The sequence below is a fragment of the Spermophilus citellus genome (assembly GCF_964194105.1).
Source record: "Spermophilus citellus genome assembly, chromosome: 5".
NCBI lineage: Eukaryota > Metazoa > Chordata > Mammalia > Rodentia > Sciuridae > Spermophilus > Spermophilus citellus.
The window spans coordinates 81,621,935-81,634,989 of NC_138186.1; the positions used below are offsets into that span (position 1 = coordinate 81,621,935).

Here is a 13,055-nt window from a genome sequence, read left to right on the forward strand (position 1 = left end):
CTGTTGCGCCTGCGCAGACGCTTCGAGAGCCGGCGCCATGACCGCTTCAGGGCTCGTGGGCTTGCTTGGCCGCACCACTGCCACTGCATGGAGAGCTGCAAGTAAGGCGCCAACCCCAAAGCTGAGGTCGCAGGGAGGGGTCGCGAAGACTCAGGCACTGCGACAGAGGAAACTGTGTCTCCACGTGCAGGGGACTGCCGAGCTTCTCTTTTCACTCAGCCAGCCCTCGGTGTCCCTGGGCGGGTCCCTGCGCAGCCCAGTGTCTTGGGTGAGACTAGAGCAGGCAGATCCCCAGGGCCTTCTATCCTTGACTCTTTCTCAATATATTACAGAGCATGCCAAACGTAATTTTAATTTATGACATCTCTGAGACATTATGTATGTAAGTTGGAAAGAGACAGCCTGCATAGTATAATGGCCTGATTTCTGTGCAGTTTGTTTTACTTTTCTGTAACCACAGTCCACAAATGTGTTACTTGTTAGTTGTAAAAATCCTAAATGGTTCAGAAACGAATATCATGCAAAGTCTCACATTATCCAGACCCCAAGATAATAACTAAAATTTTGTGTTTATTATCCCTTTTCACTAGTTTTTGAGTTTTAATTACAAAGTATTTCGTAACACACACACTCACACACACACACATATATTTGTGGTTTTGCCTATAGAACATTATCTCAAAAAGAGGTTGGATAACTCATTGTACTGATAGTTTACCTTTCCCATTGAAACTTAAAGAGAAAGTGATTTCATTTATACATCACATAATATATAAAACATTTATGAAACAAAAGCAACTTCTATAAGGCCATTCTCCAGTTTAAGAAATAGTCTATTTCCATTGCCAGAGAGCTTCCTGTGGGATGCTTTGTGTATCATGTTTTTTATTTTTATGAAAATGGTTTCATATAGTTTGTTTTTTTCCAGCCAACACTATGTTTTAAGAATGGCCCATATTGATATGAGTGGTTGTAGTTATCCTCTTAACTGTTTGAACATACTATAAATGAGTATCACCTGTGAACTTATTTAAAATGCAGATGTTGCTGGGTACAGTGGCACTCACCTATAATCCCAGCACTCAGGAGGCTGAGGCAGGAAGATTAAAAGTTTGAGGTCAGCCTGAGCAATTTAGCAAGACTCTCTCTCAAAATTGCAAAAGAAAAAAAGTAAAGCACCCCTGGGTTCAATCCCCAATAATTCAGGGTGGGGAGGAATCAGGCTCCTGCCAAGAACTACTCAAAATCTGAATTATAAAAGATTCCCCAGATTGTTTGTGTGCACATTTTAAATCTTTCAGTTTATTTTTTCTCAGTGTGTGATTTAAACAAGAGATATGGTTATATAGTGATGGCTAGATACTGTTCATAATGGAAGAAGCAGAAAGTGTAGCTTAACCAGGGTCAGAATTAGTAAGTGGTTGATTAGTTACCTGTTGCTGATATCAAAAGTTAAGTTAGGGCCATGTTCTTTCTGTAGACTTTTGAGGGAAATCTACTTATTTCCCTTTTTTACTTTCTAGAAGCTGCCCATGTTCCCTGACTCACCTCCTTTCTGAATCTTCAAAGCCATCAATATCAGGCCAACTCTCTTATCTCTCTGTTTGTATCTTCCAGTTCTCTTTTCTGTTCTAAAGAACCTTTGTAATTACATGGACCCACCCAGATAATAAACCAGTATAATCTTCCTAGTGTCAGGTCATTTGATTAGCAACCTTAATTTTCTTTTGTCACCAGAATTTTCCTTCTCCATAGTACCTATTTAAAGGTTCTGGGTATTGGGTTCTGATGATCTTTGGGCATTATTATTCTGCCTGTCACAGTGCTATAACTGGAACTGGTACCCAAATCCATCTCCCTCTAGAGCTATTCTATTTTTTTTTAAATAAGTACCTTTATTTTATTTATTTTTATGCAGTGCTGAGGATTGAACCCAGTGTCTCACACATGCTAATCAAGCACTCTACCACTGAGCCTTAATCCCAATGCCCTAGAGCTATTCTTTTTCAAGAAGTTGAAAACCACCCACCTGTATCATTTTTTTCAGAGTGGTTTTGCCTATAGAACATATCTCAAAAAGGAGTTGGATAACTCATTGTACTGATAGTTTACCTTTCCCATTGAAACTTAAAGAGAAAGTGATTTCATTTACACATCACAGATACCCAATACATTTTAAAATTTTCCGTTAATAGGGAAGGAGGACCCTGATACGTATTTAAGTGTAAGAAAACTAAATGCAGTCCCTTGTGAATTCTAGTGATTTAAATACTAAATATTCTCTTTGAAAAATTTATACAACATTTTTTGCTTTTAAATATACTCCCACCCCATCTCTCTCTCTATATATATATATGTATACACACACACACACACAAAAAAAAATATATATATATAATTTTTAAAATTAGAGTCTTACAGTTATACATAGTTGTTGGGTTCATCCTGACAAACTCACTACATGCATGGAATTCAGTTTCAGTTCATGATCCTCCCTTTTCCGCTCCTCCTTTCCCCTTCTGTGCTCCCTTCCCTCTCCTATTCTCCTTCCTCTACTCTAGTGGACTTCTTTTCTCTATCTGTTTATTTACATTTGATTGATTCTTTCTACTATGCATAAAGGTGAAGTTCCCTGTGGTATATTTATATATGTGTGTATAACAAGATGTTTAAACAATTCATTCTGCATTGCCTCCCCTTAACCCTTCTGTCCACTCTGCCTCTTCATCTCCTTCTACATTAATGATTTCCCCTTTATGTTATCTTATTCTTCCCTCCATTTTTCCTTTGTTTTACTTTAGTTTTCACATATGAGAAAAGACATTTGACCTTTGAACTTCTGAGTTTGGCTTATTTCACTTAGCATAATATTCTCCATTTCCATCCATTTACCAGGAAATGCCATGATTTCATTTTTAAAATTTATTTTATTTTATTTTATTTTTTTGTACCAGGGATTGAACTCAGGGGCACTCAACCACAGAGCCGCATCCCTAGCCCTATTTTATATTTTATTTAGCGAGAGAGTCTCACTGAGTTGCTTAGTGCCTTGCTTTTGCTGAGGCTGGCTTTGAACTTGTGATCCTCCTGTGTCAGTCTCCTGAGCCACTGGGATTACAGCCATGTGCTACCATGCCCAGCTCATTCTTTTTTTTTTTTTTTAATATTTATTTATTTTTTTAGTTTTAGGTGAACACAATATCTTTATTTTATTTTTATGTGGTGCTAAGGATCGAACCCATGCTAGGCAAGCACTCTACCCCTGAGTCACAACCCAAGCCCTCTGCTCATTCTTTTTTATGATTGAATAGAGCTCCATTGTATAAATATCACAGTCTTAATCCCTTCATCTACTGATGGGTATCTGGGTTGTATTCCATAATTTAGCTATTGTGAATTGTGCTGCTATAAACATTGAGGTGGGTATATTTCTGTAAATATGCCAATATCAGATATTTTGAGAAGATACCATGAAGTGGGATGACTGGGTCATGTGGTGGTTCCATCTCTAGGTTTTTAAGAAATCTCTGTACTGTTTTCCAGAGTGGTTGTAATAGTCTGCAGTCACATCAACAATGTACAAATGTATCTTTTCCTCCATTGCCTCACCAGCATTTATTGTTAGTATTATTGATCATTACCATTCTGACTAGAGATGAAATCTTAGTGTATTCTGATTTGCATTTCTCTGATTGCTAGAGACGTTGAACTTTTTTTATATATTTGTTGGCCATTTGTGTTTCTTCTTTTGAGAAGTTTGTTTAGTTCTTTTGCACATTTATTGATTGGGTTATTTGTTTCTTGGTGTTAAGTTTTTTATATCCTGGATATTAATCCCCTATCAGAGGAGTAGCTGGCCAAGATTTTCTCCCATTCTGTAGGCTTTCTCTTCATACTCTTAATCACTTTCTTTGTGGTACAGAAGCTTTTTAGCTTGATGTCATCCCACTTATTGATTCTTGGTTTTATTTCTTGCACTTTTGGGGTCGTGTTAAGGAAGTTGGTGCTCGCATCTATATGATAGAGTATTGACCCTATGTTTTCTTCTATAAATTGTAAAGTTTCTGGTCTAATTCCTATATCTTTGATCCATTTTGATTTGAGTTTTTAATTTCCTTTTCTTGCAGGGTGAGAGAGAGTTTCATTTTTCTACATATAGCTGTTTAGTTTTCCCAGGACCATTGGTTTAAGGGGATGTATTTTCTCCAAAATATATTATTGGCATCTTCATCAAATATTAAATGACTGTAGGTATGTGGATTTGTCTCTGTGTCCTCTATTCTATGCCATTGGTCTCCACGTCTATTTTGATGCCATTACCATGCTGGGTTTTTTTGTTTTGTTTTGTTTTGTTTGTTTGTTTGTTTTTACTGTGGCTCTGTAGTATAATTTCAGATCAGGTATTGTGATGTCTCCTTCTTCACTTTTCTTGCTTAGTATTGCTTTGGCTATTCTGCATCTTTTATTCTTCCAAATGAATATTAGAATTATTTTTCTATTTATCTGAAGAATGCATGGTATTTTGATGATTATTGCATTGAATCTGTATATTTCTTTTGGTAGTGTGACCATTTTGACCATATTGATTCTGCCTATCCAAGAACATGGAAGGTCTTTCCATCTTCCAAGGTCTATTTCTTTCTTTAGTGCTCTGTAATTTACATTGTAGATTTTTTTTATGTCCTTGGTTAGATTAATTCCTCTGTGTGTGTGTGTGTGTGTGTGTGTATTTATATATATTTTTTGAGGTTATTTTGAATGGTGTGGTTTTCCTGATTTCTTCCTCAGCTGAATCAGTTTTGGAGTATAGAAAAACTATTGATTTATGGGTATAGATCTTGTATCCTGCTACTTTCCTGTAGTTATTTATAAGATCCAGAAGTGTTCGTGAAGTTTTTTGGGTCTTCTAGATATAGGATCATGTCATTGGCAAACAGAGATAGTTTAAGGACTTCTTTTTCCTATTTGTAACCCTTTAATTTCCTTTTCTTGCCTGATTGCTTTGTTTCCAGGGCTGTATTGAATAGTAGTGGTGAGGGTGGACAGCCTTATCTTGTTCCTGACTTTAGAGGAAATGCTTTTAGTTTTTCTGCATTCAGTATAATGTTGGCTTTGGGTTTGTCATAAATGGACTTTAAGATGTTGAGGTAAGTTCATACTATTTACTCTTTTTTTTCCATACTATTTACTCTTAATGGTCTAATTCCTGGTATGTTGACATTGCTTCAGACAGGAATCTGTGTTTTACTTCAGTTTCTGCAGTTATGATAATGGTTAATTAATGTATTTCATAGCTCTTCTTTTAAAACTAGTAATACTATTTGTCTCCAAGGTTAGGAAATAACTGTCCAGAAACTAGAGCTTCTGGAGGCAAGGATTTTCACTCTATATATTCTTGTGCCTTTTAAACTTGGATAAAGGTGAATGTATAAACTAATATATATATATATATAAATTCAATTTTAAAAGGAGAATATGTGAATAGCTCCTATTTTTCTACTTTCTCCTCTCTGCTAGGATCACCGATTCTGTGTCAGTCTTTGAGGAAAATGAGTTCTTCTCAAGAAGGGAAGTCTGAATCTGTCAAACAACCCCTTAGGAAGCCAAAGTTACCAGTAGGTCGTTTTGATGCACCAGAGGATTCCCATTTAGAGAAAGAACCACTGAAAAGTAAGTGTGGTAAAACTTTTATCTTAATTTTTAAGATATCAAGAAAACATGATGTGGCTATTGAGAAGATAGATGAAAGAAATGAAATATGTTATTGTCATAACTTTTTACCAATAATAAAGCATATTTCAACAATGAGAAAAATCACCATATTGACCATCAGTGTATCTATTTTTTTAAAAAAAGGGTTTCTAAGCCCCTGACATTTGATTGATTGATTGATTATACCTCATTATTCACATGACAAAATATATAAGTTGAGATCTTCTCTGATATATGTAACAAACCTACTTGAGCAAAATTTTAAGAAATTTTTCTGGCTGTTAAAATTTGAAACAGCAGAAGTTTCAGTAGATTATCAGCGTACAGATAAGGGTGAGGCATTCAAGTACTGGGCTTTAGAAAAAGACTATAAACTTGGTACTTTAAATACTATATGAAAACCATGGTATTTTCCTCTCTTCTCTTGTCTCATCACTGTTTAAAATAGTTTTTTGTCTCTTAACTAGCTTTTTCAGTCCACTGGGCAGAAAGTAACTGCTCCTAGTTAACTACTCAGTTTAAGAGAGCAGCACAACTGAGATTAGAGTTTCTTACTCCTAATTGCAAATTCCCTGAAAAGAAAGCTCGAATCAGGTGTCTATAGTTGAATCACTCAGAATGGCAAGTAAGATGGGTCACACATTTAGGTGGTGGTTCTCACTGTGACAGTGTGGCTGGAGAGAGAAGGGTAGTTTTAAGAAGAAAGAGAATTGAAGAGGGGATGTAATTTGATTATTTTGTTTGTTTTGGGAGATTGAACCCAGGGCATTCTACCACTGAGCAACATCCTCAGCCCCTACTTAATACTTAGTATATGTAAAATTTGGCTCATGCCATAAAACTCTGTTTTATTTATTTAGTTAGTTAGTTAGTTTTTCAGAACTAGGGATCCAACCCAGGGGCTTTACCACTGAGCTACATCCCCAGCCCTTTTTATTTTGAGACAGAGTATCACTAAGTTGCTGAGGCTGGCCTTAAACTTTTTTTTTTTTTTTTTTTTTTTTAGCTGTTGATGGACCTTTATTTTATTCATTTATTTATATGTGGTGCTGAGACCCAAACCCAGTGACTCACACATGCAAGACAAGCACTCTACCACTGAGCAACAACCCCAGCACCCCGGCCTTAAACTTTTGAGCCTCCTGTTTTAGCTTCCCAAGTCACTGGGGTAATAAGTGTGCACCATCATGCCTGGCCATAAAGCTCTGTTTTTACAGTATTGTTATATTTCATTCTGTGCTTATTTTTACCTTTGAATTGTGGAACATATTAATTTAAACAGCATAAATGTAAATCTGCATCCTAGGCAAGAAGATATTCATAGCTATGTCTAGATCTTTTTCTAGAATATAAAACCGTTTCTTATTTGCTAATCCAGAGGAATATTTCAAATTATAGCACACTATCAAGCCCAATCTAATAACCAGACCAATCAACTAAGATAATGGAGACTTTTTAATTGTAGTTATAATCTGCAATTAAGTTCTTTTCAGTGGTTTTTAACTAAGCAGAAAAATCTGAAGGAAAATATTTCCTTAAAATATCACTTAAGATTAAATTAAGGGTCTTCATATAGGGCCCAGTGTAATAATAAAATTTAACATTAAAAGGATTCAAGGGTGTCATTGTCTTAATCTGTTTTGTGTTGCCATAACAGAATACCTGAGTCTGGATAATTTATAAAGAAAAATATTTTGACTCATAGTTCTAAGGAGGCTGGATAGTCTAATACTATTAGCCTCTGGCAAGGGCCTCATGCTGAGATGCAATGAGGTGTAGATTCTTTGTCTTGTATATATGAAGAATGATGTCCAAGGGTGAGACAGAACTTACTTTTGAAACAGAGAAGAAGCAGAGCTCCCACAAGGAAGGGGTCACAAGAGAGTTGCCAGAAGTTTCTGTGGTCCAGGTATATATGTGGTATTGCTAAAAGTGACCTTTAAAGCTATTGGCTGATGACTTTTAGGGAGGGGAGTTTCTGCATCCAATCGAAGTGAGACACTCAATGGTTGTGCACGCCCTGTTCAATCTAATGTTGATTGGGCGCTGATCACATGATTGATCACATGCTTTCTGGCTTAATTTGTACATGAATTTGGACATGATGGAATAAGGAACAGAATTGTTACAATGGGAGCCCCTGCTCTGTCTAACGTATCATATTTCTGATTCCTGCTTTCAATCCTGTTTCATCTCATAGTAGAAAACCATGTCTGAAAAAGAATGAGGGGCAGCCTTACTTTATAATAATCTGCTCTTACAGTAAGTAATGAATCTAGTTCCAAGAGAACTAAATTACTCCCATTAGTGAACTTTAATTATCTTAATGACCTAATCATCTTTTAAAGTTCTCACAACCTCTCAATACTGTTACATTGGGAATAAATTTCAACATGCATTGGGGGGGGGGGGGACGACAAACCATACCTTGAAACATTATAATTAGAGATTAGCAGATGGTACACTGCTGCCTTTGAAGATGGAGGAAGAGGGTTAAGGGTTATAGCTTAGTGGTAGAACACTTGCCTAGCCTCAGCAAGGCCTTGAGTTCAGTCCCCAGCACCTCAAAAAAAAAAAAAAAAAAAAAAGAAAGAAAGAAAAAGATGGAGCAGCCATGAGCTAATGAATGTTGTTAGCCTCTAGAAACTGAAAAAGACAGTTATCCCCCAGCATTCAGACAAAGCACAGCTCTGCTAATATTTTGATTTTAATTATTGAGATTATGTCAGATTTCTGACCTCCAAAACTGTAAAATAATAAATTCATGTCCTTTAAAAAAAAAAAAAGAAAAAATTCACACAAGAACAAAGTAGAAAACCCAGAAATAAATTCTCACATATGTGTTAAGTTGGTTTTTGACAAGGGTGCCAAAATCTTTTCAATGGGGAAAGACAGTCTTTTCAATAAATGATGCTAGGAAAGGTGAATATCCACATACAAATGAATGAAGTTGAATTTTACCTACCATATAAAAAAAATTAACTCAAAATGTATGAAACCTAAACTTAAGAGGTAAAATTATAAAACTCTTGAAAAAGAATATTGGGGAAACTTCATGACATTGTTCTTGGCAATGATTTCATGAATATGATACCAAAAATATAGATAGCAAAATAAATAAATTGGAATTTTATCAAAATTAATAACTTTTTTTTTTCATCCAAGGACATCATTAAGAAAGCAAATAGACAAAAACTGCACATGGTGACACACACCTATAATCCTGTCAGGAGACTGAGGCAGAAGATCACAAGTTCAAGGCCAACCTGAGCAACTTACCAAGACCCTATCTCAAAATAAACAAAAGGGGGTAGGGATGTAGCTCATTAGTAGAGGCATTGCCTACCATGTATAAGGCACTGGGTTAAGTCCCCAGAACTACAAGGGAAAGACAGGAGGGAACTCCTTCAAAGTAATTTTATTTCAAAATCTTCCAAGTCCAGTGAATTTGCACTCTATTCTTTATACCTCTTTCCTTTTGTTTGGGTCTAGCAGTACATACAAAGCCATTTTGTGAACTGAGGACTAAAAGTATTCCAAGAATTCTAAGTCACCAATGGTGGTAAAGTTGATTGAATACAAAAATTACATACTAAAGTAATTTCTCAAACTCAGGGAACAAACCACATTTACAGTTATTTAAAGATTGTACTAACCTGATCAGTAGGTCTATCCTGGTCAACCCTATCTTCAAAACTGACCATATTGCTTTTCCAATCTCTATTGACTGCTTTGTTTATGTCTTCTTTCTTTCCATAGAATTTCCAGATGATGTTAATCCAGTTACCAAAGAAAAAGGTGGACCTAGAGGCCCAGAACCTACCAGATATGGAGATTGGGAACGAAAAGGACGTTGTATTGATTTTTAAGTCACATATTTAACCTCAAAGGACACTGTATTGATTTTTTTAAGTTACATTCTTTAACTTCAGTATCATTTTTTTAATATATACATCTGAATTACTTATTTCAGATTATTTTCTTTTTTTATATCCTTTAAATCATCTAATTTCTTTTTTTTTTTCTTTTTGGTGGAACTGGGGATCACGCCCAGGGCCTCATACTTACTAGGCAGGCACTCTACCACTGAGCTAACATCCCAGACCTAAATCATTTTAACTTCTGTATTATGTTTAACTAACTATATATACACACGCACGCACACACACAAACACATACGTACATATATATACACACATATATATACATATATAATGGATTTAGATGAAAATATGCTGCTATAAATTAGGAAAGGGAAGATATTTTTATATTGGTTCATAATTAACTTTAACTTATTAGGGTATATAAAAACATAATTATATAATTATAAATCTTTACTTCATTTTTTCCAATTTAAATTAATTAGTCACTTGTACAATGTATGTGTAAATAAAACAATTTTAAAATCAGCTGTGCTGCCATGGACTCGATAATAGTGGCTTTTTAAATGTGAATTAAATAATGTATTATAGTTTGAGAAACTCACAGTAATGACAGAAAAATCTTTAGCGTGGAGCCACTTAGATTCAAATCCTGAAGCCACTACTTACCAACTATGTAACCTTGAATAAGTTATTAAACTTCTTTGGAATTTGGGAAGATTAATAAGTGGATCCATTTGTATTAGGGGTTTTCAGAGAAAAAGAACCAATAGGAGATAACATATGTATAGAGAGGAAAAAAAAAAAAAACAGATCAACCTTTTAGGACGGATCGGCTAATACAGTTCTAGAGACTAAGAAGTTCCATGATCGGCCACCTTCAAGTTGGAAATCTAAGAAAGCCAGTAGTGCATTTTAGTCCAAATGCAGAGGCCTGAGAAGTGGTTGATTTAAATCCAGTCTGAGAGCAAGATGAGATAAGATGTACCAGCTTACACAGTGAGGCAGGAAAAAAAGGGGTGAATTCCTCCTTTCTCTGTATCTTGTCCTATTCAGAACCTCAGCAAATTGGATGATGCCCAGCCACATTGGGAAGGAGTTTACTGTGTCTACTAGTTCAAATGTTAACCTCAAACTAGGTGTGATGGCAAACACCTGTAATCCTAGCTATTTTAGGAGGCTGAGGTAGTAGAATCAGCGGAGTCCATATGTCAAGACCAGCCTAGGCAACAAGACCTCCTCTCAAAAATCAAGTAAGAGCAGGCTGGGGATATGGCTTAGTTGGTAGAGTGCTTGCCTCCCATGCACATAGTCCCTGGGTTCAATCTTTAGCACAAAAACAACAACAACAAAAAAAAACCCACATGCAAAAGCAACTAAACGTCACTCTCATTCAAAAACACCCTTATAGACCCATCCAGAAATGACCTTTAATTTGAGCACCTGTGATATACTCAATTTGACACAAAATTAACCATGATAGTGCAGAACAATTCATAGGACATATCTCCTAAGTGTTAGCTATCATTAAATGATGAATATTTTTCCAAGTTCCTGGGGGATGTATTTGAAAATTTTGAAGTATTTGGGTTAAAGTTGTTTTACTATCATTAAAAAATTTTATTATCATTAAAAAATTATTAGCTAGGGCTGGGGATGTGGCTCAAGCGGTAGCGAGCTCGCCTGGCATGCCTGGGTTCGATCCTCAGCACCACATACCAACAAAGATGTTGTGTCCGCCGAGAACTAAAAAATAAATATTAAAAATTCTCTCTCTCTCTCTCTCTCTCTCTCTCTCTCTCTCTCTCTCTCTCTCTCTCTCTCCTCTCTCACTCTCTCTTTAAAAAAAATTATTAGCTAAAAATACTGATTATTTGCATGGTGAACTGAATTGAAATATATATTAGTTTGTGAAACAAATTTCAGGTACAGAAGACAAATGTGAGAAAAGTAGGGGATGGAATGGGCCAGTTTAGTCTGTTTTGATGATTGAAAATCTTCTACCCTGTGGCCTTCTGATAACTGGGTCAGGAAAAGTCAAGTGCAATTTGCAGATCTGAAATGAAGGAAGAACAGAAATTGCTGGACTCCCCTAAGGCATCTTGCTTCTCTAGTCCTATGGCTTCACTCAGTTGCAGAGGTTGGACCTTCAGCCCCTAGGCTACTCTAGAATTATTTAGGAAGAAAGATTTCGCACATCCTGTAGAAGACAGAATGTTTATATGTTATATGAGTTACATGTATTATATAGTTCAATAGTACTTCAGAGGATTGTAGGGAGATTTTAAAAGAATAAGCTATGTGTGTGTTGTGGGGCGGGGGAGAGAGAGAGACAGACACTGTGATTGAACCCAGGGACATGTTACCATTGAACTGAGTATTATGTGATCCTGGGGAGTTAACCTGGAACTACCACTGAGCTACATCCCCAGTTCTTTTTGTTGTTGTTTTGAGACAGGGTCACACTAAATTGCCCTGGCTAGCCTTGAATTTGGCTATCCTCTTGCCTTAGCCTCCTGAATAGTTGGGATTACAGATGTGTACCACCACACCCAGCTAAGAGAATGAATTTTAAAACATATATTCTCTCCACAAACTAGTCTGCTAATTAGCACTAGTCATTTGTCTTTATATCATTTGTCACATCTGAGTCAACATTTGTTCTACTTGCAATTACTGTGTGTGGTACCAAATAATAACCACATTTATTTTAAAATATAATTTATTCAACCTCTAATTAGTCTAAGTTAGTGAGGGTTTACTAAGTTAACATTCCAAACTGGTATGTTAAATGATTTTGTATTGTAAAATATCAATAAAATATTACTTGTGTTCTATATTAACTATCATGATATGTGATAAAGACAATTCAAATACTTTTTAAAGCAAATATACATAAACAATCAAAGTCATATTAAGATAATAGAAATCTTAGTCTCTCTTAATAATGTGTTTCATAATGGTAATCAAATAGTACAGGTAAAATTGGTGGCATGATTTATGGTCTTTGTATCCACCAAATATTAATGAAAAAACTTGAAGACTTTTTTTTTTTTTTTTCCTCAGGGACTCAACTCATCAGGGTCTGGTCACAGTTAGAGAGCCATCCAATTTGCAAATTCTGTTATAGCCTCTCCCAAATGAGAAAACTTTAAATAAATTCATAGGACATGTACTATACCAGGAGTTGTATAAAAATCCTATAAAATTTGTTTTTTTTTAATTGGTTGTTCACAACATTACAAAGCTCTTGACATATCATATTTCATACATTAGATTGACGTGGGTTATGAACCCCCAATTTTACCCCAAATGCAGATTGCAGAATCACGTCGGTTACACATCCACAATTTTACATAATGCCCTATTAGTAATTGTTGTATTCTGCTACCTTTCCTATCCCCTACTATCCCCCCTCCCCTCCCCTCCCATCTTCTCTCTCTACCCCATCTACTGTAATTC

General features: G+C 35.8%; 1 protein-coding gene across 1 annotated transcript; it reads left to right on the forward strand.

Moving 5' to 3' along the window:
- On the forward strand, window positions 1-12,432 carry SDHAF4 (succinate dehydrogenase complex assembly factor 4). The gene is made up of 3 exons (XM_081293999.1): window positions 1-101; window positions 5,518-5,670; window positions 9,472-12,432. Exons 1-3 carry the CDS (start codon window positions 38-40, stop codon window positions 9,579-9,581), a joined length of 327 nt encoding a protein of 108 aa, XP_081150125.1. The 5' UTR covers window positions 1-37; the 3' UTR covers window positions 9,582-12,432.
- The last annotated feature ends 623 nt before the right edge of the window (window positions 12,433-13,055 follow it).